At 33.0% G+C, this 26511-nt stretch overlaps 2 protein-coding genes across 22 annotated transcripts in view; one reads left to right on the forward strand and one right to left on the reverse strand.

The window, feature by feature from the left end:
- The window catches only part of hlk (hulk), a 112743-nt gene extending 87356 nt beyond the window's left edge, over positions 1-25387 (reverse strand). For 6 of the 21 annotated variants that reach the window (XM_073989597.1, XM_073989593.1, XM_073989589.1 and 3 more), the window contains exons 1-2: positions 25241-25356; positions 24121-24576 (exon numbers count right to left, since the gene is read on the reverse strand). In XM_073989597.1, coding sequence (XP_073845698.1) covers positions 24121-24343 — 223 coding nt within the window. In that variant the 5' untranslated portion in view covers positions 24344-24576; positions 25241-25356. Of the gene's footprint in view, positions 1-24120; positions 24577-25087 lie in introns of all 21 variants that reach the window. The other 15 variants (XM_073989598.1, XM_073989594.1, XM_073989590.1 and 12 more) reach the window with 6 other exon arrangements.
- Positions 1-26511, forward strand: part of LOC141405362 (uncharacterized) — a 242970-nt gene that overhangs the window by 136951 nt on the left and 79508 nt on the right. The window lies entirely within an intron of this gene.

Here is a 26511-nt window from a genome sequence, read left to right on the forward strand (position 1 = left end):
TTAGTTTTGCAAATTCTTACTTACGGGTAAGAAAAATACTGAATGTGGTACAGTTTGGATTTGGGTGAACGAATAGAGCTGGAAACCTTAAATTCGTAACTTAGATTAATTTTGAAGTGTAGAATTGAGGTAGTTTGGAAATTCGTACTTAAAAAAAAAAACAAAAAAAGGTAGTTTGGAAATTCGTACTTATGGATACGAAAATCACTAAATTTGGTATAATTTGGATTTGGGTCAACGGATATACCTGTAATGTGGAATTGAGATATCTTGAGACATGGAGGTAGTTTTTGAAATTCGTACTTATGGCCACGAAATATACCAAATGGTACAATTTGAGTGCACCGATAGCGCTGGAATACTGTTTTTTGGAATTAAGGTTACTGGTGAAGTAAAGGATTGAGGTAGTTTCAGTGTTCGCCATTTCCATATTATATATTGTTTATTTGTTTTTATATCCTTTCCGCATACGAAGTAGCGGGCAATTTGCTAGTCTTCTAATAAAAACAGTAAAATTCTCAAAAATGCTTCCTTTAAATAACCTCCATCTTAAAAGAACATTTGCACGTTTCACCCCCGTTTTTAAATACAAAGTCTTGTTGGGTTCGAGTTAACCCTAGTGTACATTTATGACATGGACTTATTAAAATGTGTGCCACCATTAGTTCCAGTGATTTGATTTTAAAGCATTTTTAGCAGACACTTGGGAAAAATTCACAATCGTTAAAATTTTCTCAATCATAGCATTTCATTTTATGGTAATCTTCATTTAACTGGCTATCAATGTCAGTACCACCCATCGCCACCCGTCTACACCATTTCACCGTAAGGTCTGTGAAAGGCGAAAATGTTGTTGTTGTCGCGGACACTTGTGGTTGTATGTCAGTGTAGCCATCTCTTTTAGGTATGGAAAACTTTAATCCATTATTGATCAATTTTAAGGGATTTAAGTTAATCTGCCGTAATCTTATGGCGCAAAGTGTTTTGGGGTCGTTTTTGTCTTTGTTTTTCCTTGGAAGGATTTATAAGTACAGCATTGCATATGTTTACCTCATGATTATTTGACATATCTTGCTGTAGACTTAGATTCCTGCCCTCCCTTCGGTCCCCTTCATTAAATTTTATGTTTATTTAAGACTAGTCGTCTTCATTGCCTTCCTTATTCTAACTGGTGGTGTTGATGTTGTTGCTATTTCTCTTTGGGGTCACATTCCCAGTTTCCCCGTTGTTGTTGTTGCGAGAACAATTTTTATAGGGGTTCCAATCAATTTCTCTTAAAAACAAATCTACATTACACACACATACACGCATAATGTAAGACATTTGTGGCTTCTTCTTGTTACTACAGCTATTCTGTATATGTGTGTGTTCTTTTTTTACTTCTTGTTATTTAAGAGGTGTGTCTGTATGCGTGTGTTTGTTAAAAATTAAGAAATATTTTTAAATAGGTTAAGATGAGGCAGGTCCCCAAAGAAAGCTTTACACTTGTTGTTTCTTATTTCTTGTTGCTGTATGTGTTGTTTTGTTGTTGTTGTGTTTTATGGCTTTCTGTTTGTTTTTGCCAGTTGTGATTTATTTGCATTAATTAGAAAATGAAAATGTGGCAGGAATGTTTTTAAAACAACTTCAAAATGACCCAAGTGTAAAGATGATTATGGCACTGCTGTGAATCTGTTCTCAGGATGATGGCGTTGAGTGAATCTGACGACAATGGCAAGTAATTCGCAAACACAAAATTGAAAATAACGTTGTTGGCTGTTGTTTGTTTGTGTTGAGAATATTTAGAGAAAAGTAATTTGTCGGCTGGTCTATGGCATTAACTGTGAAAGAGTGGGTGTTTCTACTGGGACCACAACAATGCTGTACTGCATATTCATGGCTAGTGTCATCATTAATTATGGCTCATTGAACAAAAGGCAAATATTTCTCCCACCCACCATGTTTAGGCTTAACAAATAAGTTTTGCTGGACATCATGTGGTATTTTATGAATTTTTAATTTATCTGTTGAATGTGTTCACCTGGGATTTTGTGCTTTATCTGTGGGTGGTGGACCAAACGCAGCATTATTTCTCCCACCGTGAAACGATCAACAGTTTTCTATAAATTCTATTAACAAATATTTGTTAATTTGTTGCAATAAATTTTGCCCTCCAGATAATAATCAATCAAAAGCCACCTTGACGATATCACTACACACCTACAAACACGTACACACACACGTGCTAACTGATGCCAAACAAATGTTGGAAAAAGGACTTAATGATTGATCGATGGATGAATGGGTTTTCACTCAGTTGGGTCCACACACAAGACATAATTTGAAATTGAAATGTATAATTGAGATGTTGGGTGAACTTTTTTTTTATAATAAGTCATCATCATTTTGTAATATGTTTGTGTATGTATGTATGTATGTCTGTAGATGTTGTTTGAATACTCAAGTGGGATATATTCAAGTATTACACATCTCATCAGCATAATGTGTAGGTATACACATCAGATATATTTAGATTGATGTGAACTCATTTATTAAATAAAATATGTATAAAAATATTGTATGTACATATGTATGTAAGAAAGATGTATGATATGCGTATATTATACGCAATCGAGTTAATATTCTTAAATGTTTTCTAAATGAAATGAATCAGTATGAAATAATAATGATAATAATATTCCACAGGTCTCGTTAAATACAACATTTGCGTAAAGTATTGTTATCTTTAGTATGAGACCTTTAAAAAATTATGAAGGAAATACGTGTAAGGAGTTCCAGAATTTGAAGTGGATTTTCTTCGAGAACAGAAAACTTATTTTTAAAACTTGCCTTTGATGTTTGCAAGAAAAGTTTAATATGTAATTATTTATTTTATCATTGTAGATTAAACAATCACATGAGTTCTGTAAATTTATTACACAATGTAAGCGTTGCCTACAGCTAAATATATGACTGTAGATAAAAATAAGGGAAGTGGTGGTACAGTCAAACTTCTCTATAACGTAGCTGCTGAGAGATTTTTTTATGTTCAACCGTTCCACTTCTCCTTGACTGTAAATAGCAAGGAATGAATGTTTCCGGCGCACAGTGGTTTTGAATCTTTCTTTTCCTGCTCAAAATTCTGTAACATATTTTCATAATTTTTGTTCGACAGCTAACACAATCATCTGTACGGTGCAACGATCAAATTTGTGTTTTTTATATCTTCCTTTTTTTAAAAAGGTTAATCCCCAGTAAATAAAATATAAAAAAAAATATTAAAAATATGAAATTTGTTTAAAAATTAAATAAAAATTCTTGATTTTTCATATATAACCACTTTTATATAAAAACTCGTATAAAAATCTATAATTTATATTGGAAACGGTAAGAAAAAACACACATTTTTACCCAGGTTTTTACAAGGGACGTGTACATTGGTCTTTCTGCTAACACGAAACATTTTTCCATATTGTTTCCTAAGAATTCTAGTCCACTCAAGTTGAAATTTTGCTTAAATTTAGTACCTGAGGAAAAATTAAATAACTCACATTCTGTAAACGCTGCGCCAATTTATTAAGACGTTTCATAAAGGCCGCGGTAATTTATTAAAACTTTTTCGAAGGCAGCAACCCTTTGTGACAAAAAAAAAAAAAAAACAATGAACAAAATATCTGTTGTAGTTTCCGATAAATAACAACTTCTTTCCGCATAAATTACGTATTTTCCAAAATTGGGGAAAATTGCCCACGCCCACACCATCCAATATTTTGACCATTTATACACTCCGCATTTATGCTAACGAGGGTATATACACTTTCATAGGGGCAAAATGTGGCTCATCGAAATAATGGTTTTTGACCCCAAGTATGTTTGGACGAAATGTGTTTCAGACAATTCGGAGTCGATTTAGCAATGTCCGTCCGTCTGTCTGTCTGGTTGGTGCGCACGATAACTCTCGAACGGATGAACTTATTTGGTCCAAAATTTCGCTTTCGCAATATTTTGTCCAAACTTAGTTTAAGTTCGAAGATGGGTTATATCGGTCCACTCCTTCCGGTACATCCCCCACAAAAGTTCGAAAATGTTCGGAAAATTTGTGCGCACGATAACTCTTGAAGGGAGTAATCGATTTGATTCATACTTTGCACATCGTGAAATTTCTTCCAAACTTAAAAGAGGTTTCAATATGGACTCAATCTGTCCACGCCTTCGGGTACCTCCCACACAAAATTTCGGAAAAGTTCAGTTTAGGACCTGCTCTAGAATCGTTTTGATTTTTGTTGTAGCATCTTGTATTCACGGCCCGCCATACGGCGGTACAAGTTTCATCAGCGGCAAAACCACACTCCTAGAGAAAAAAGCCTGAAAGGTTCAAAAAAACTCCTATGACACCGTGTGTAGTGGTTGGAGCGCAAGATAACTCTCGAACAGTTCTGCCGATTCAAACCAAAATTTGGCCTTCACAATACTTTGTCCAAACTTAGTTTAAGTTCGAAGAGAAGCCATATCGCTTCACTCCTTCAGGTACCTCCCCCACAAAATTTCAAAAATTGTGCGCACGATAACTCTTGAAGGGAAGGACCGATTTGGTCCATACTTTGCGCATCCTAATATATCTACCAGATATAGATCAGGTTTGAATATGGACTATATTTGCCATTCCGTCGGGTATCTCCCACACAAAATTTCGAATAAGTTCACTTTAAGAACTGCTCTTGACTAGCTTTGATTTCTGTTGAAGCAACTTGCAATCGCTCTCTCAATTACAACGGTAGAAATTTTCTCAGTGGCAAGTCCATACTGCTTGGGAATACGGCCCGAAAGTTGTAAAACACCCCCGTGAACAAGTCCAAGCTTCCTAGCATACCGGTCCATCAGGTGTACGATAACCCACTGAAATGACTAGTGGGCGCGATATCTATCGAAAAGATATGACTCTCTAAATAAGATCTACTCCCGTAATGCACTATGTCGGTCCATTCCCTCCACCGCAAACTTTTGAACTTTAATCCTAATGCACATTTTTGTCGGCAACTTCAAATGTCCAAAAAGTGCCACAAAATTCTGAAAAGACCCTAAATACATTCGATCTGTCCGTAGATGAAATTTCCAATTCACATAAACTGTGGTATACATATCTCTGTCGGCAAAGCCGACCGATACTTTTTTATTTGTTTTCGGTTTCCTTAGTTTCAATATCTTTAATTTCGCATCCCATATAGACCTTAAAAATCAGCGACGACAAAACTTGGGGCTTTGGCCAGGAAAATCAATTTATGAACCACTGTGTAGCGTAAATGTTTAAGCGTCCGTGGAGAATATATAATTAACAGTGAGCCTAATTATACCACTTAGGCCATGTTTATATTATAGCCTTTTGCAGGGTTAACCTTCTTCATGAGGATTTATTTGACGTATACCCAATGGAAATGACATTTGAAACCCAGTGGGTTTGTTAAATCCGGTTATATATAAACGTACTATAACAGACTCAAGCAGCACAGTCTAAAGCACTCGTTATTATATTCTGAGTATACTACTTGAGCGTCCTTTTTAACATTCGGACCCGATAGAATTACAGCATTGTAACAAAGACAAATGCAGGACCGATATCAAAGGAAATATTGGCTTCCACTAGCTGAAACATTATAATGCTGCAGTTATGATTACAATGTCGGGTAGAGGTGTGTTCAAATGATGGACCAATATCTGTCACCTTTACGATAGTTAATGAGCCTACCAGTCATTTTAGTTGGTAACCGTAGTATTTTTTTTGTTTGGGATCTTGAACCATTATGCCAAGAAGCGTGGAGTCGAGAAATGTTATAGCGCTATAAACAGTAAATATTTAAAAATGATTTTCGAATAGATTTTAAACTGCACTTGAGAGAAATATTTGAATATTTTGGGGGGAGGTACCTGAAGGTTTTGTTGTTATAAACCATCTTGTAACTTGATGTATGTTCGGAAGAAATTTTACTATGTGTAAATTTTCAGTCCAAAGAGATAATCAATTTTTAAGTTATCGTGCTCATCAGCCAGTTTTGTTTGTGTAGTCTGGATTTTAGAGCATTTTGACCATTATCTAAGGCCATTTGTAAGTTCGTTTCCCGTTTCTGGTTCTGGGTCTATCTCCAGTTCTAGGAGTCGGGCTGTTTCATACTGGAGTTAGTTGAGTAGGTCTGGCAGGGCACGCTGGACATATGTTTTGCACGGCGTCGACGATCCTTGCTATATAATAAACCGCCTAAAGGTTGAGCGTAAAAATGTAAACTATATTGAAAGAAAAAAATCAACAATGCCAAATAATACCCTAGTGCTTGAGCTTAGCGCCTGTTCTTAACAGGAATATGAACATTTTTATATAAGAGGACTTTCGATGGAAAGAATGTATGCTATGGGAAGAAGACGTTAAAGAGTCTTTTTTCCCACAGAAGACATTCAAAAGATAGTTAAATAGACCTTTTGAGTGTCTTCTATGGGAAAAAGACTCTGTAAGGTCTTCCATAGTAAACGCATCATTCCATAAGATACCTGAAGCAGGTCTCACTATCAGATAAGGCCTGTTAAAGGTATTGCTCTCAAATAAAATGTTGAATGTCTTATTTGACATAGAAAATCTTTAGTGATGTGCCACCGTGGTGCAATGCACATCCGCCTTGCTCGCTGAATGGATAGGCAACATTAAATTTTCAACGGTGGAAAAAATATTCCTCAGTGTTATGTTGTGCAACATTTACGGAGTATTTCAGCCATGTAAAAGTTCTCTATAAGTGGTGTCTTAAGACAAGACGTTTGGACTCAGCGATGAACAGTAAGTACCATATCATTGAGCTATTATGAACCGGGTTGCACTCACTGATATGAGAGAAGTCTCCCGTGTCCTTCCCGGGATGTTTGTGGAACAATTATTATATTGTTAGATAAAACACAAAATTATTAATGAAAAATTTTGATTTTTCAAAATAGTCTGGCTTAATCCCTTTTGTTGTTTTAATATTTAAAACAACAAGTTTATTAGTGGAGAAGGTTTGGCATTGTTCGCCAAGGGGTAAGGCAAGGAAGACTAGTTTCGATCCACGCCACTGGATCTCATCAGTTCCCTTTGTTTCTTGTTTGTGGATATTCTCCACCGAAGTTATTTTTTAATAACTTCTTCAACAAGGAACTTTTTATACCCAAACATCAATCGTCAGCTCGAAGTATAAACGTAAACAAAGAAAAACCTTCAATGAGAAGTTTTTCTTTGGTAACCTAACACAACTCCGACGAAAGTGTTTACGAAACAAAGCAAACCTTCTTCCACTCGTATGTGTCGTTGATTTTTCAACAAATGCACATACCCAAATGCTGTTTGGTAGCTTATATACCAACAACACACAAAACCGTGCCAGTGTTTCTCAAATAGAACATTGGTGGCGTTTATTTAATTGGGATAGCTGTTACAATTTTGATTTTTCAAAATAGTCTGGCTTAATCCCTTTTGTTGTTTTAATATTTAAAACAACAAGTTTATTAGTGGAGAAGGTTTGGCATTGTTCGCCAAGGGGTAAGGCAAGGAAGACTAGTTTCGATCCACGCCACTGGATCTCATCAGTTCCCTTTGTTTCTTGTTTGTGGATATTCTCCACCGAAGTTATTTTTTAATAACTTCTTCAACAAGGAACTTTTTATACCCAAACATCAATCGTCAGCTCGAAGTATAAACGTAAACAAAGAAAAACCTTCAATGAGAAGTTTTTCTTTGGTAACCTAACACAACTCCGACGAAAGTGTTTACGAAACAAAGCAAACCTTCTTCCACTCGTATGTGTCGTTGATTTTTCAACAAATGCACATACCCAAATGCTGTTTGGTAGCTTATATACCAACAACACACAAAACCGTGCCAGTGTTTCTCAAATAGAACATTGGTGGCGTTTATTTAATTGGGATAGCTGTTACAATTTTGATTTTTCAATTTTGATGTTTGGGTATAAAAAGTTCCTTGTTGAAGAAGTTATTAAAAAATAACTTCGGTGGAGAATATCCACAAACAAGAAACAAAGGGAACTGATGAGATCCAGTGGCGTGGATCGAAACTAGTCTTCCTTGCCTTACCCCTTGGCGAACAATGCCAAACCTTCTCCACTAATAAACTTGTTGTTTTAAATATTAAAACAACAAAAGGGATTAAGCCAGACTATTTTGAAAAATCAAAATTGTAACAGCTATCCCAATTAAATAAACGCCACCAATGTTCTATTTGAGAAACACTGGCACGGTTTTGTGTGTTGTTGGTATATAAGCTACCAAACAGCATTTGGGTATGTGCATTTGTTGAAAAATCAACGACACATACGAGTGGAAGAAGGTTTGCTTTGTTTCGTAAACACTTTCGTCGGAGTTGTGTTAGGTTACCAAAGAAAAACTTCTCATTGAAGGTTTTTCTTTGTTTACGTTTATACTTCGAGCTGACGATTGATGTTTGGGTATAAAAAGTTCCTTGTTGAAGAAGTTATTAAAAAATAACTTCGGTGGAGAATATCCACAAACAAGAAACAAAGGGAACTGATGAGATCCAGTGGCGTGGATCGAAACTAGTCTTCCTTGCCTTACCCCTTGGCGAACAATGCCAAACCTTCTCCACTAATAAACTTGTTGTTTTAAATATTAAAACAACAAAAGGGATTAAGCCAGACTATTTTGAAAAATCAAAATTGTAACAGCTATCCCAATTAAATAAACGCCACCAATGTTCTATTAATGAAAAATATTAATAAAAGTTGACAACGCTGTTGCTAACGGCAGAACTTAGCGAAAACTTTATTTCGTTAATTAACGAAATTATAAGCATTTTTATTCGACCGATTTTTGACGGTAACCAAAAAATATTTTTGAGAATGCCACTACTGAGTTAGTTAGGAACCCTCTGGGGGGTCTATTTTTACAAATACAAAATTTATAAAGTCCATTATGTATGTACAACATAATAATTTCAAATTTCAAAATATTACTAAATTTATGTTTCATCTAACTCCGATTTTTTTCTCATCCCCTTCTATGTAAATCTGCAAAGTTGCATTTCATTTTAAATTTTCATTTCAAAAATATTTACCTACATTTCAAACTTTTCAAAGGTAATCGTATCTGCATATCATTCCACAAGCATACAAGTGTCGTAAATAAACACAAATCCAATTGCAATTATTTATCAGGTTCAATTATGAATTTTCAAATACCATACATCTTTACATCCATTATCTGCCGTATTGAAAATTATACTAATGCCTTAAAATCAATAAGAAATCCTAGTACAAAGAGAGGCTACACGCAAGAGAGAAATGAACAACATTGACAAACATGGGCTAATGATGATATGCAAGAGCAACATTAAGAAAATGTAAACTTGACAATTTCCCCCCTTCATCGTTCATCGTCGTCATCATCATCATCATCATCTCTATCTCTTTCAAATTCAACAAAATGTAAAGATAAACCATGTCAAACGAGACATGTTTGCTATCTTTATGCGCTTTACAAGAGAAAAATAATGCTTCTGCTGCTGCTGCTTGGTAATGTTAATGTTGCCTGAATGAATGCTTCAACAGGCAATTTAATGTCAAGGATGATATAAAGTAAACGTTGTCTTATAAAGTATTGTGACGCCAAAGAAATCTGGTGAGGGAGTGGAAGGAAGGGAAGAGGAGGGGGCAATTCCTTTGTTTTCGCACGGGCACACACAAACACACTTTGACATAGTCAGCACCTAAAACTGTCTTTCAAAGTGAATGGTTTGAGATATTTTAAGGATTCTGCCGCAATACTCAGCCAGACAAACAGACATTGATGCCATTTAAAAGGAGCCAAAAACAGAAGAGGCTTAGCTTAGCATTTCATTTGTGTTTATGATTCATTGGCCTTGCCACCTTTTGTTGTCACAACGAGAAGTGGAGGAGGGTGTGGAGAAGAGATTGGCCCAATAAATAATAAATGATTCTAAAGTGCTGTCATTGAAAAACATAACATCTTGAAAGATTCCATTTGAAAATGGTTTGGGTGCGGATGCGGTAGGAAAACCAACAAGTTTGCCTTTGTGAAATTCGATCATTAATCATTTATGTGTAGTTTTTTCTTAATTAATATGAAATTATTGGATGTTCAAATTAGGGAATGCGAAAGAAGCTTAAAGTAGTTTTATGACAGGTTACAATGATAAGGGTCAAGATGGTCAATGAGCACAAGGTTAAATTATGTATTCCGTATTTTTCACAGATTTATTAGAGAAAATCATTCTTTGAGAAAATCTTTTCTCAGATTGCATTAAGAGGGACTGGGATAATCGAAGTAAATGATGACTTATTAATATTCAAATTTCAAATCCTTTATAGTCTTTATCAGTATGTGAAATTTTTGCATTGAAAACCACACCACCTCCCTAAATCGAAATTTTAATCAATGATGAATAGGAAAAAAGTTGGAGTTCATCTCTATTGTTTTTTTGCTTGCTTTCATTATGGTTTCCATCGTTTTGCTTGAACGCTCAATGCTTGGTTTCAATTCCCAGATTAGCCAACATCAAAAATGTCCATCGGCAAACCCCCCTCAGGTTAATGTTATCTCACATTTCCTGAGTATTAAACTGCTAAGTAAAACGCCTCTATAAGCGGGGTCATTAGTGGCGCCGTTTTAACTCGGCGATAAAACGAGGTCCCATATTATTGAGTTAACTATAGAATAGGAATACGCTTATTGATACGGTTGAATGGCTTTAAGCGATGCGCCTTGAAAATATTTTTTGTTGTTGCTTGATTCCAATAGGTCTGTGTTTATTTAGCACGCCATTAGCTCGAATTATTGTGAACGTATATTTTTGTGTATATAGAGCAGCATTCCGCATACAACAACAAAAATATTTTTATTCACTTTCGTATCGCATTTTTCTATTTTGTTTAACTGTAATCTTGAAAAGCCATATTAGCTATTAGATCTAGGCAATGGTGGATTTGTGAAGTTATTGACTAGACCCAACTATTTCAGTGACCACACATATACATTCGATTTTGCAATCTATAGTCGAAGGGGAAAATATGCTCCTGTAGTTTTTTGTGGGCGGGGATACTCATGCTCCAATGATCAGTTTATCGTCCTTGGGTATAGATGGTACCATCGGCTGCGGTAGCCTTATTATATCCCCCGGGGTTACCGAAAATATTTTACTCTTGCTGGAAAGAAGAAAGCGAATAACTTCTGAAAGAGTTGCTTTCCACGAAAAGCACAGAAGTTGCAGGTAAGATAATAAGAAGCCTTGATGAAGCTAGCAAATCAGAGTGGGTCAAACCCGTCAACAATATTAACTTTAAGCACTATACTTGCAGATGTATCTTTAGTATTACTTACAGCCACAAATGGAGACTAAAACCCAGCCTCTTGAGAACAGAAGCCTGTTGCTTCCGTCTCACTCAGATCGAGGCAAATTTAAACTATTGATAAATTTAAATGGTGACAACCTCTGCCAAAACTTCAACCCTATTCTACAAACAGCACCTAGAAAAATGTGCCCAAAAAATCAAGGCAAGGAACAATTTAATCCAGAATCTGACGTGAACAGCTTGTGGAGTATCCGCCAGCTTTCTTTGTACGTCTGCCGTAGCCCTAGTGTACTTGACGACTGAATATGGCTCTCTGATCTGGCTAAATAGACACACAATTGAACACCTTCATGAGAGTTATAACGGGAACATTAAATGGCATTCCGGCAGATTGGTTGTCAAAGTTAGCTGATCCAAGGGTTTTAAAAAAGTGGTGGCGAACCCCAATATTCCGCTTAATCAAATCTTATCGATAAATTATGGATCCAGATTAAAATCAAGAAATCATACCGATAATTACAATATAGAGCAAGAATGGTCGGCGCGGTGCAACGATTGCGGCCATAGCTGTGCTCTTCTCAACCCAAAAAAAACACGGTGCAACCAAAACCGTCAACGTACTTTCATAGCCAAAACAGCGGAGTCTCTAACAAGGTAGGGCCTTTCGTCGATGCTTTATGGATATGAGACATATAACACATAATTTATATAAGTCCCATGCTCTCATCCCAGGACGCATTAAGGAATTCCAATCCGTGACAGTACAGGAAAATTCTGACTCAATTCATTAAATCTTTAAAATTATATATTTGCTAAAAGGTTATATAATTTGCACTAAACTGTGTATCTCTCTTCGAAAAAATCTATACGCTAAATAATAAATAAAATAAATTTGCATGATGTACCTGCACAAAAGACATCACTCATAAAGCTCTTTAGGCGTTCTGTTTGCTCTATTAACAATTCTACTACGGATTAGGCAATTTTGAACGCGTAAGCATTGTGTAAGGGCGAACGTTTTAAGACCAGTAAATAATGATAAAGAAGGTCCGAAACGCCATACAAACTTAAAACTTTAAAATTACTTTAAGAAAGTTGGGTTTTTATATTTGGCCTTTAAGACAAAGTTGGACATTATGACCATTAACACATATTGTCGTTGAACGTTACGGCAGGTCACCACTGTTGTAGCGGTGGTCGACATAGATTTCCACAGTTCTTCAGCCATGTTAATTTGTCCTACAAAACTCGTTCGACATATCTCAATGATATGTTGTATTGTTATTTTATTTTATTTATTTTATTTTATTTTATTTTATTTTATTTTATTTTATTTTATTTTATTTTTTATTTTATTTTATTTTATTTTATTTTATTTTATTTTATTTTATTTTATTTTATTTTATTTTATTTTATTTTATTTTATTTTATTTTATTTTATTTTATTTTATTTTATTTTATTTTATTTTATTTTATTTTATTTTATTTTATTTTATTTTATTTTATTTTATTTTATTTTATTTTATTTTATTTTATTTTATTTTATTTTATTTTATTTTATTTTATTTTATTTTATTTTATTTTATTTTATTTTATTTTATTTTATTTTATTTTATTTTATTTTATTTTATTTTATTTTATTTTATTTTATTTTATTTTATTTTATTTTATTTTATTTTATTTTATTTTATTTTATTTTATTTTATTTTATTTTATTTTATTTTATTTTATTTTATTTTATTTTATTTTATTTTATTTTATTTTATTTTATTTTATTTTATTTTATTTTATTTTATTTTATTTTATTTTATTTTATTTTATTTTATTTTATTTTATTTTATTTTATTTTATTTTATTTTATTTTATTTTATTTTATTTTATTTTATTTTATTTTATTTTATTTTATTTTATTTTATTTTATTTTATTTTATTTTATTTTATTTTATTTTATTTTATTTTATTTTATTTTATTTTATTTTATTTTATTTTATTTTATTTTATTTTATTTTATTTTATTTTATTTTATTTTATTTTATTTTATTTTATTTTATTTTATTTTATTTTATTTTATTTTATTTTATTTTATTTTATTTTATTTTATTTTATTTTATTTTATTTTATTTTATTTTATTTTATTTTATTTTATTTTATTTTATTTTATTTTATTTTATTTTATTTTATTTTATTTTATTTTATTTTATTTTATTTTATTTTATTTTATTTTATTTTATTTTATTTTATTTTATTTTATTTTATTTTATTTTATTTTATTTTATTTATTTATTTATTTATTTATTTATGTATTTATTTATTTATTTATTTATTTATTTATTTATTTATTTATTTATTTATTTATTTATTTATTTATTTATTTATTTATTTATTTATTTATTTATTTATTTATTTATTTATTTATTTATTTATTTATTTATTTATTTATTTATTTATTTATTTATTTATTTATTTATTTATTTATTTATTTATTTATTTATTTATTTATTTATTTATTTATTTATTTATTTATTTATTTATTTATTTATTTATTTATTTATTTATTTATTTATTTATTTATTTATTTATTTATTTATTTATTTATTTATTTATTTATTTATAGTATATAAAGACGTTGCTACTTCTATTTCTCTGGCTAGTTCATTTGCTTTTTCATTTCCCATTCATTTCGTCTGTGGAAAGATCTGCAGTATAGTCTTCAAATCTTCAAATTGAATGTGAGCAGAGTCGATGCTTTTAGTTCAGTTACAAACTGCGAACGTTAAACAGCGTTGAAACATGATTTCAATTCAAAATTTCCCTTCCTTCACCAATTTATTGAAAATGATGTTACTTCAAAATTAACTTTGTGGAAACGGGAAAATTTAATTTCTCCATTTATCTCCACCTAATGTAAAACCGACATTAATTTAATGTGTATTACATATGAGTTCATTTTCGCAGGCATAAACACGAGTACAAACATTAACACAAAATACATATAATGGCCTTTGAAGTCATATTGTATTTATATTAAGTATATGTTCGTTCTTTCATTTCATTGGCACGTGTTTCAAACTTTTACAGTTAAGACAACAACAAGAACAGCAGCTCATTTGTGGAAGTGTGTGTTAAAATTTAAACAAATTTCTTTGTATTCCAAGAAATCTTTTCAATCGTTTATTTGATTTTTTATGTTTAATCCTCTTTCGAACAAAACATAAAACGCAGATTTAAGGATGTTTTTTTTCATCTTCTTCAAATCTCGGAGCTTCCATTTATTACTAATTTTGTAATCATTGAAAGGGTATTACATTTTATTGCCAACTTCTTAAGGCAAATGCATAATTTAAGAAGAAGCTACTTAGGAAAATTAATAGCAATATATATTCAAGCATATCATTGTTGTTTTCTGGGTAACTGAAGAAAAATGTTAGACATATTGACCCACATGAAATTGACTGTGTGACAGTGGCATTTGACGCAATGTTTGTCGTTTACAGAGTGTAGACTATGAAGCTCATTACTAAGTACTAATTTCCTTGTCTTTGTGGCTGTGGTAATGTGATTTTTTAAACATGGTATTTTTGTATAAATCCCCTTCTAGACATTTTGAAAAAATGTGTTGTTTTATTTCACTTGAATACTGGCGTTGTTCTCAGAAAAATATTAATTTAAAGCAGCATAACCACCCTGCATATAAGTAATATTAATGAGTAATTTTAATAAATATTAATTATACGCCTCTTGGTAAAACCATTTAATGAACACAAATTGGTTGTTTTCAATTAAGGTAACCGAAAGCGAATAAGCCAAACATTTTTGTGCTTAATGACAAGGAGAAATATAATGAAATGTATTTTAGTGTCTAGGGTCATCTATATCAATAATATTCCCAGATAATATTTTACTTTGATGGAAATGAATAAAATGGAAAAATAGTTTTATTTGTACTCAAACGAAATTAGGTATTACCCAACATATCAGTAGTGAACAAATTCTCTAGACTTGGAATAGTATTCAGGATTTAAAAAGTCTTCCACCAGGGAGTTAATTCATTACTGCAATTCTTTGTTTCAAATTTATTTCTTCTATTAATTGTTTCTTGATATAATAGCAAAATTTAAACAATATCGAGAGTTGTTAAATATAATAAAATAGACCTTCATGCAACAACTGATGTAATTTGCGATTTCTAAATTTTCTATCAGGTTGGTATGGTTTTGAAAATAATACATTACACTTGTATGTATGAATTCGTATAAACTTGTTATCAATAAATAATTCAATAATACAATTATGAAGCTATTGCGAGCAATAAGTTTTCCCTTCTAAAACCTTCTCAGAGCCATTTAACATTAATATGCCTTAAATTTAATTCATTAACTCTATTATAGCAAACATTTTTAAAATTTACTTTGCCATGTTTCTTACTAATTTTACCATCCTGGGTGGATGAGTTAATGTATCACCTTTTATTCAACTTAATTATTGAAATTTATTTCAGGTTAACCACAATGTTGTTTAAGGTAAAGACTTCATTTAGAAGATAATAGATAAGCAGGCAAAGAGAGACACAGAGTGAAAGAGTTGAGGTTTGGTAAATTTATCAAGATGTATGTATGTATGTATGCATATTACAAGGGACAATTTAGGCCAATCTGTACGCATTAACGTATACGTGATATAAAGCGAAATTAAACAAGAAATGTTAAGTATACGTTGCGGTATACTTTTTTTGTTCTTTGTTGCAAGAGTCGAAACAATCAAATTACTTTATTTTAGGCTTATTTTCGAATCAAGATAATTTGTGGTCGTGTAAATTAGTTTAGAGAAAAAAAAAAAATTAAAAATATAGAAAATTATACCTTTCATCTTTTCTTGAAGCTGAAATTAAATAAAAGCTGTTTTTTATTTCTTCTTCTCCCTTCTCTCATTTTATTGTTATTATTATCCTCGTCATAGTTTCTCATCAACGAAGGGGTGAATGTTAAATCTTCTGAGTATAAGTGTACTTAATTCATACCAAACCACTTGTTTATTGAAATTTATTCCAAGTTAACCAACCCCGAAAAGGGTTTCGGTTCGAGGGGAATGAGAATAGAATGAGAAGACCTTGTGGTATTGTGAATTATTTCATGCAAAGTGGTAAAATGGCAATTTACATTAACCCTCATCCTGTATTCATAGGTCAAAAATGCCCATAGCATTTTAAATTTGCCACAATTCTTGTTGTGGCATACAACTTCATGACTTTTATTTTCTTAATATTTTGTTCATTAGTTTCTGTTACGTTTGTTTTCAGCGAGTCATGGGCTATATCTATGTTTTACAATCTTTGGCATATCTGTAGCGTGAGACTAGCATATACATATGGGAGAAAATTTGTTAAACAATAGCTGACATATGTCGAGAGACATAAAGTTGGGTCTGTTGTTGCTTCAGCATTATGGAATGATATGAACTAAGTGTTTTATGGAATCATGTGAATGGACAAGAGAAGACATATTTAGAAACTAATTAAAGACTCTGCGGAATCCACACTCGTGTACCTGTACAAATGAATCGCAAAAACTTTCCCGAAGGACAAACTGGCTCTATCTTATTTATAACATTACTAGGGTACGATAAAAATTTGGCGTTGAAGATTGTGATATACAATATCCGATATTTGTATTTTTACCTCGATCAGCAAAGGCAATACAAAAGGACGCCATCTAATAATAAATAAAGAAATAAATAAATATAGATAGATAGATAGATAGATAGATAGATAGATGTAACATGGGAGGGCTTTACAGTAAATAAAATTTACCGTAAATACTTGAGACGCGAAGGAGACAGAGTTGTGCCAAATGAACCATATGGCCCAGTTCCAATGGTATAAACAAACTGCGTATACGTAATATCTAACTTTAGTTTTTATGACGTTGCGCTTACGTTTTGGAATTAATATAGTGAACTAAGAACTAGATAACCCAACTCTAGAAGATAAGACATACTATACGGTGCTCTTGAATCAAATTTAAATGGAAGGTGTTTACACATGTGAAGTTTTTGCGGATTCTGAAACTACAATATTCATAGATGAGAAAAATAAAAAAAATCGCCGGAGCGCTTTTTAAATAAATCGTGGTCAAAGTTGAAATTTTTAGGGGTTGTTTAGGTTTTCACGATTTTGCTTAAAAACCGCAAGTCCTATCAAAATATGACTGAAGAAAATGTTGTAGCTATGAAAATTCTCTACAAGATTGACGTTCACGGTATTTTCGTAGGTTTCACCATTTTTGAGATATTGAAGTTCAATTGACAATGCACTGACTGTATGGCCCCCTTATAAAACAATGTCATGAAGGGTGCGCCTTAACTAACTTTTAATAAAAACCGCTTACACAGGGGAAGTTTTTGTGAATTCTAAAACAGCAATGTTCATAGATGAGAAAAATCCAAAACCAACAAAACATCGCTGTAGGGATTTTTAAATAAATCGCGTTCAAAATTCACATTTTTAGGTGTTTTTTATGTTTTCACGATTTTGCTTGGAAACCGCAAGTCCAATCGAAATGGAGCTAAAGAAAATGTTGTAGCTGTGAAAATTCTCTACAATTTATATTTTTAGGTTTTTTTGTTAGGGTTTCGCGATTTTGCTTGAATACGGCAAGTCTTATCGTCATGGGACCTGAGAAAATCTTATCGCTGTGAAAATTCTCTACAAGACTAGCTTATGTAATTTTTCCTAGGTTGTACCATTCTTTTAAATATATATTTTTAAGTTGGAAAATTGCAGTCATGACAATGTTTTATAAGGAGACGATACAGAATTGAATTGAATTTGAATTGTCCCAATTTCAACTTCTATATCTCAAAAGTTGTAAAACCTACGAAAATATCATTAAGGTCAATCTTGTAGAGAATTTTAATAGCTACAACATTTTCTTTATTCTCATTTTGATATTACTTACGGTTTCCAAGCAAAATTGTAAAAACCTAAACAACCCCTAAAAATGTCAACTTGAATCGCGATTTATTTAAAAAGCGCTCCGGCGATTTTTTTGTTTTTTGATTTTTCTCATCTATGAACATTGTAGTTTCAGAATCCGTAAAAACTTCCCAGGTGTAAACACCTTCCATTTAAATTTGATTTAAGAGCACCGTGACTACTAATTACAATAAATGGAGCATGGACGACAGCCCTTTACCTACAGATTGGTGATATGCCAATATAAACTCTGTTGTCATCTAGTAGAATGGGGTGCGCTTCAGTGAAATAATGTCGAATTAAGTATACATATACTTCCCCCAAAAGGATTCACAACAATAAAGAAATTAAAAATATGTATAATGAAAATTAAACTCCGATTAATTGCTCTTTATTTTAATATTCAGTTTTAAACGCAAGTGCTTTTAATAGCCAGCCTTCACCTTTCGTTTTCGTACAACCCTACAATTGACACTTTTGTGTGGCAATAAAATGAAAATATATTTGAATAGCAAAGAACCGGCACTGAAATGGCGATAAATATATTTTTATTGGTTTTTATAAAATGTGAGTGAGTGCCCTTCATTTAATGAGAGTAAAACTTAAGTAGTAGTCGCTCCAAACGGAAGCCTGGCAGGAAAGACGGACGGACAAACGGAAGACATAATGCCACCAACAAATAGGCAGCAGTTAAATAAATTTATTTCAATTGGACCACCGAACAACAATGGGCAAAGGCAGTAAATTCTGATTATTATTATGAAATTCCGTTTATTTGAATTCTTGTCGGTAATTATTGAGACCATTCACCAACAACAGCGCAACAACAACAAAAGGAAGGAATATTCGGGGAAATGTGTACTGCTGTTGCGATAGGAAGTTGTGTTGCTTAAATTCATTAACTTTTTGATTCTTATTTTTTCCTCTTAATTCACTTTTAATAACCAAGGGAATAAAATCTCGTCTAATACTCGATGTATGCTGCCTGTCGCCCCGGAGGGAATTTCTTCCATGACATACTAATGAATTCTGATCTGACATAATACAAAAAGCTACGACGAATCACGTTTATCATGTTTTATATACATTATTTTGAGGGGTACTCCTGAAGAGGCTTTTTGTCAAACTGTCAAATCTCAATGAAATTGAATTCATAACCTGCAGGAATGCTCCTTTTTTGTGACTGCTGCCTTGACTGACTGGTTGACAGTCATTCATTCCCTCTTAGATTAAAAGTACAGAATCGTGTATTGTTGTGACAAACATTCATGCCGTCTATTCATTATTAATTTAGTATTTTTTGTGCTCTATGCAGGCTTTAGAAACGGAAGAGAAAGAAAGTCGAAAAAAAACAACAACAAACGGATGCAGAATGGAATGTAAAAATGGGGCAAACAACAGATGCTGCCGTGGCAGTAGTAGCACAAATTCTACACTTGTTGCTGCTGTTGTCCCATTTATTTGTCTATTATGCGTTGCTTTTTTATTTTGCTGCGCCTCCTTTCTGTTGATGTTGTTGAGCATTCACTTTGAATACTTGCACGTCTTTCATCACACTTCCATTGTAGCCGCCAAAATAAGAAATAAAAAGAAAAGAAGAAAAAAAAGAACGCAAAACTAGGCAGTCAGGTTGGCTGGTTGGCTGACTTGCTATCTGTCGGCCTTACGGACTATTTGCTTTGTACAGACAACGCCAAGCACAGATATTGTGATATAGTAATGTCAATTTAGCGTGTTTTTAATAACGTGATTTTTTCTCTGTGGCTATTTATCACAAATAAGATTTTGTTGACCTAAGCCAAAGAGGAGATTAATGTAATACAAAGAATAAAGAAAGGGAACAAAGATCAGGAAGAAGTGGAATGAATATACCGAGTGCGATAGTACTATTATTCTCTTTTAATTTTAATGGTTACTTTTAACCTTAAGATAACCCGAAGTCTATAAATCTGCTCGAAAAATCTAAACAATAACAAAAGAAATCTTATAATAACAGTGTGCGACAACAAAAAATATGACAAGGAAAACTGAGTAGATTATGAAAGTAGAGCTAAAAATATGGGACACTTGTCTCTGCGTTTTTTGAAGTTTACATCGGAAAGTAACCAAAGTAGGCGGGACACGTTCCACCCGTTTCGAGTTTTTTTTCGAAATATTCCAGTTAAGATATCTTGGAATCCTTGCAATCCTTGCCTTTGGCAGTTTTACTGAGAATGTAGTGCGAAATATTTTTGTTAAAAATTTTAAACCTCATGCGATTCAAATAAAGGGGTCTTTTTGGTCCTTTCTCCAAAAATTTCCCAAAAACTCCTTTAAAATGTGATCATATCAAGTATGTACTTGCCCCTGATGAAACTTGTACCATCGCATACAAGTTGTTACAAAAAAAATCAAAGCGATTCGAGAGCGGGCCCTAAACTGAGCTTCTTCGAAATTTTGTGTGGGAGTTACCCGAAGGAGTGGACCGATTAAGTCCATATCGGAACCTCATCTAAGTCCGTTCGAGAGTTATCGTGCGCTCCAGCCAGCCAGACAGACGGACGGACATGGCTAAATCAACTCCAAATTGTCTGAAACGGATTTCGTCCAAATATACTTGGGGTCTAAAACCGTTATTTCGATGAAGCACATTTTCCCGCATGAAAGTGTATATACCCTCGTTAGCATAAATGCCGCCTACTTTGGTTACTTTCCGATGTAAACTTTAAAAACGCCAAAACACGTGTCTCATATATTTAGCTCTACTTTCATAATCTAATCGGGTTTTCCTACCATTTTGAAAAAAGTGAATTTTGTCGCACAGTCTAATTGTCGTATGTCAGGTAATGCCCGTGAAAGTAGTTTTTTCGTTATTGAGGTCTAAATATTTGGAAAAAAAAGTGTCAGTTGGCTTTGCCGACAGAGATATACCCTCAGCCAATGTGAATTGAAACTTTCATCTACGGACAGATCGAAAGTATTTACGGCCTCCTCAGAATTTTGTGGCCCTTTTTGGACATTTGAAATTACATACAAAAATGTGGATTAGGAATTAACACAAATGTATAACTTTTGTTGGAGGTACCCTTAGGGAGGACCGATATGGGCGATTTTAGAAGGTAAACTAAATTTTGACAAAATATTAGGAGATCAAAAGTTTTTTAATATTGGGGAGAAGTATCGGTTTTGGACCGGTATTGCCCCCTGAAACTAAGTTTGGACAAAATATGATGAGGGCCAAATTTTTTCTCGGCCTCATATTGGTTTTTAACACCTTTCGGGATGTTTTCGCAAGAAATATGGACTTGCCCCTGAAAATACTTTAACCGTGGTAATGGTGGTAAAGAATGCAAGTCGCTTCAACAAAAATCAAAGTGATTCGAGAGAAGGTCTTAAAGTAAACATATCCGAAATTTTGTGTGGGAGGTACCCGAAGGAGTGAACAAAACAAATATAGTCCATATTCGAACCTGATCTATATGTGGTAAATATATTAGGATGTGTAAAGTATAAACTAAATCGGTCACTCCCATCCAGGGCTACCGTGAGCACAATTTTTCAGAACATTTTTGAACATTTTTTCGGGAGGTACCTGAAGGAGTGGACCGATATAGCTTATCTTCGAACTTAAACTAAGTTTGCACAAAATATTCCTAAGGCCACATTTTGGACCGAATCGGTAGATCCGTTTGAGAGTTATCTTGCTCTCTAACCACTACACACGGTGTCATAGGGGTTTTTTTGCACATTTAAGGTTATTTTCTCAGGAAGTATGGACTTACCCCTGATGAAACTTGTACCGTCGTATGGGGGGCAGTGAACACAAGTTGCTACAACAAAAATCAACGCGATTCGAGAGCAGGTCCCAAACTGAACTTTTCCAAAATTTTGTGTGGGAGGTACCCGAAGGAGTGGGCCGACTGAGTCCATATTGGAACCTCATCTAAGTCTGGAGGGATTTCACGATATGCAAAATATGGACCAAATCCGTTACACCCTTCAAGAGTTATCGTGCGCATAAATTTTCCGAACATTTTCGAACTTTTGTGTGGGAGATACCGGAAGGAGTGGACCAATGTAACCCATCTTCGAACTTAAACTAAGTTTGGACAAAATATTACGAAAGCCAAATTTTGTACCGAATCTGTGAATCCGTTCGAGAGTTATCGTGCGCTCCAGCCAGACGGACATGGCTAGATCGACTCCAAATTGTCTGAAACACATTTCGTCCAAACATACTTGGGGTCTAAAACCATTATTTCGATGAGGCACATTTTGCCCGTATGAAAGTGTATATACCCTCGTTAGCATAAATGCTGAGGGTATAAATATGTTTCAGATCTCCGGAGAAACGGATGATACTTAAACTTGAAATTTGTGAAGATAAAGCTGGTCGTGTAAAGCTATAACCTTGAAATTTGGAAAATGCATATCGGAGGGGTACGAAAAGTAACAAAAGGTCCTAAAAAGTGTACACTTTGTATTTGAAAAACTTATGGAGTTAGAATTCTGAAATTTAGAATGAGGGCTGCATATAGAGTGTATGAAGGTGCACCAAAGGGGTTTTAAAAATTACAAGTGTACGAAAAGTGCTAAAATGAACTAAAGTTGGTACCATTATATATTTTGTGAACGAATAAAGCTAAAATTGTGAAATTTTAAATGAGAATCAAAATTGAGATGTTGGGTTGATATAAGGAGGTGGTTTTGGAAATATGTACTTAAGCGTACGATAAGTACTAAATGGTGCTAAATTTGGTTCCATTTATTGTTTGGATAACCAGGTAGATATTGAGATTTGGTATTGCGGTCTTTGTGGGAAAGGGGTAGGGCCGAAATACAGATGTGGTTTTGGAAATTCGCAGTTATGTGTACCAAAAATATACTAAATTTGTTACAATTAGGGTTGGAATTGGTGCGTAGGGTTGACATAAAGAGGAGGTAAGAGGTACGGTATTGTTTGAAAGAATAGAGCTGTAGTTGGAATTTGGAAAGTTGGTCAGTGTTGATGTAAGGAGGTCGCTTTGGAAAAATGATCTGTTAGAGTACGAAAGGCACTAAATTTGGTACCATTTGCTACAAGATGAAATGATGGGTCTGGAATTCTAAAATTTTGTATTATAGTTACTATTGATGGAGGGTGGAGATGTGGAAGTGGATAATCAAATTGTAGCTATATACCTACGAAAAGTACTTAATGGTACTAAGTTCAGTGACAATAATATCAAATTTATAAGGTTTGGATGAGAAGGTCCAAATTCGAACTACGATAAGTGTACGAAAAGTACTACTACTACTATTTTGGAACCGTTAGTATTGGAAACATATTAGTCTGTTTGACTAAAACCATAACGTTTTTTTCATCCAGCAGAGTTGGCAACATTGTCGAAAAAATGCTCATTTGATTGGTCTTGTTCTCGTTATTGTCGTTGCCTCTGCCGCTTTTGTTGAAATGTATGTCCCATATAAAATAACAACAGAAGCAACAACAACAAAAGAAAAGTGAACAACTGCTCAATGAAGGAGATGAAAAAAAGAAGATTTGTACACTGCTTATCCGTTCGTATGTCTATCAGTCTCTACGTAAATATTCAAAATAGAGCAACACCAACAACAACAACAAGAGGCTAAAATACAAAAGAGAAATTCATTTCCACTTGAGAAAATCTTCGTTTTATATAATCACTGGGATGTGATGAACGTGTTCCGAACAAAAGACCCAAACGAAAGACAATAAAAAAATCTCATCTTTCTTCGGAATAATCTATAGAAAGCCAAAGGTAAGGTAAATCAATGGGTGATTGTGGTGAAGAAAAAGGAGGGAGTTGGAATACTTACACCAAAAGACCGCTACATAATCCTTGTCATTTAATAGCTTCTCCAATTGTTTGGCAGAGACTTCTTCGATAACGGCTTCGGGTTCAACAGGTGCGGCCGGAGCTGAATTTACGCTCGGTGATGCTTTTTTGTTGTTAGCACAGTTTACATTTTCGGGGAAACTCAGCACAAACAGCGAACAAATGACCAAAGTCAGTAAAGATTTTAAACGCGGAAAATGCATTTTATATTCTTTACGCACGTAACGAACGTAATTTCGATATCTCTTTTTGATTCTTCTTCTTCTTCTGCTTCTTTTTTTTGCTTCTTATTCGTTTTCAAATTAAATCATAGAATTTGTAGAACTTAATTTCACTTTAACCAGACCAGACAGAAATGAAATTCATCGGCGAAAAGTTTTGAACGCAAAATAACGCAACTCAGTTTGAGGGAGGGAATGAAATAAAAACTAAAAAACTGCAAAAAAAGAGAATAGAGGAAATGGTAGAGGACAAACAAGAAAAATGGAATAGAAACAAAATCTATTTGAATTTTGTTCAACTCTGGGGATGCTTGGTTCCGATTCACTTAGAAATTTCACATCTAAAAAATTTCACTTGGTTGTCGTTTAAAAATATTTCTATTTTGCTTAAAATTTCTTTCGCTTCGTTATTTATTTCGATTTCTTATTCAGAATTTTGCTTAGATTCTTCTATTCGTTGACACTCTCGCTCGGTTTGTTTGTGTGTATTTGTGAATTTTTCTTTAAATTGTATGGGTCTATCTAATATATATTTTTAGGATCGTATGGCCAGAAGGCGAAATTTTTTTTCATTCTTTTTTTCTCGATATATATTTAATTTTATATATAACTTTCTATTATAATACATAACTACATATATGCACATATATTTTTTAAAGAATTTACACTGTTTTTTCTTCTTAAAATATATTATTTTCCATTAAATTGTTTAAATTTAATAATTACATATGCACATATATGTATTTATGTGTAAAAAGAGTTTGTTCTTCTTCTGTTTTTGGCCAGTTCTGATTCTTTTTTTCAATATATTATTCAAATATTATATTCACAAATTTCTTCCGCGGACTAAATTAATTCGTTTTGCTTCTCTTTTTTCACTTTTATTTTGTTCTACTCCGTGCAGAGGTCCGCTCGCAACTGAACAATTTCCTTAGGATTTGATAAAATTTCGGAAAAGCTTTTTGGGACAAGACACCAGGCCATGTGTTGAAAAGTTCTTTCCCAACGTCAAGAATTTCGAATTTTCTTAATTTTCATTTTCCACTTGGCATTTTCCGTTACAGTGCGCAGGCACAGATCTTCTCAATTTCGGTAATAGCAGCTCTCTCAGAGTGCGTTTTTCTATTACTCTTATTCTTCCTCTGGCATTGATCATATGTTAGCTAATTAAACACCAACAGCATCAGCAGCAGGAGACGGAGGATCATGTAATGAAATAGAATAAACACCATTTTTCTCCTTTATTCCGATCGTTGTTTGTAAACAAAATGCAGAATAAATAGACGAAAATATTTCGAATGCATTTTCTCGGCCAACCCGCCAAATGTGTGGACGCATCAAAAGGAAACAATAAAAATGAACACTAATAAATTGTTTGTTTTCCTAAGTTCATGGTTTTCTTCATTCTCTGTTTTCTAGTTTATTTTCTCTGTCTATAAAACCCATTCGGTGTTTGTTTATAATTTTTCTTTTTTTATTATCTCATTTTTATGCAGGAAACACACAAAATCGTTTTCATAAACTTAAGGAAAAATCATAAAAAAACTTTTACAGTTTTATGTGATAGTAAAAATTAGAATGAGAGAAGTGCTCAGTCAGTGGTGATTGGGAATATTGCAATATTTGCTAGGTTTTGTCAATTTTTGCAGCAACCACATATTCAATCCTTACAAAGCATTCTACCAAAGCAATACAATATGTTTGTATAGTTTATAAGTAATTTAAATTTATCAGTTTTTTTTTAAGAAACATCGTGTATAAACATAAGTTTATTTTTCTAGGAATATACCTATCAATAAGTATAATAGAAACCCATTATTTGGTAATGGGAGATACTAAAGTGTTCACATTTTATGCCAAATGACTTAAGGCGAACTGAACCAAAATAATTACTATTTAATTTTATATTTGACTACTGTCGACATCTACTTGGTACTGACTGGAAGCTTTGCTGGTCTTTTTGATTTTTGATTTGATAACTCTGATATTTTACCACCAATTCCACATTTTGTATTCATTTAAACTGCAGATGGTTTAGTTTCATTATGAAGCTCTCTCCTTGGAATATGTCCAACAGAAGCAGAAATATCGGACATGGAAATATAGAAGCTGAGATACAACACGGAAGTTGGAAATCGGTAAGCTGCAAT

The sequence above is a fragment of the Musca autumnalis genome, unplaced genomic scaffold (genome assembly GCF_047663935.1).
Source record: "Musca autumnalis isolate F117 unplaced genomic scaffold, ASM4766393v1 scaffold_5, whole genome shotgun sequence".
NCBI classification, from domain to species: Eukaryota; Metazoa; Arthropoda; class Insecta; order Diptera; family Muscidae; genus Musca; species Musca autumnalis.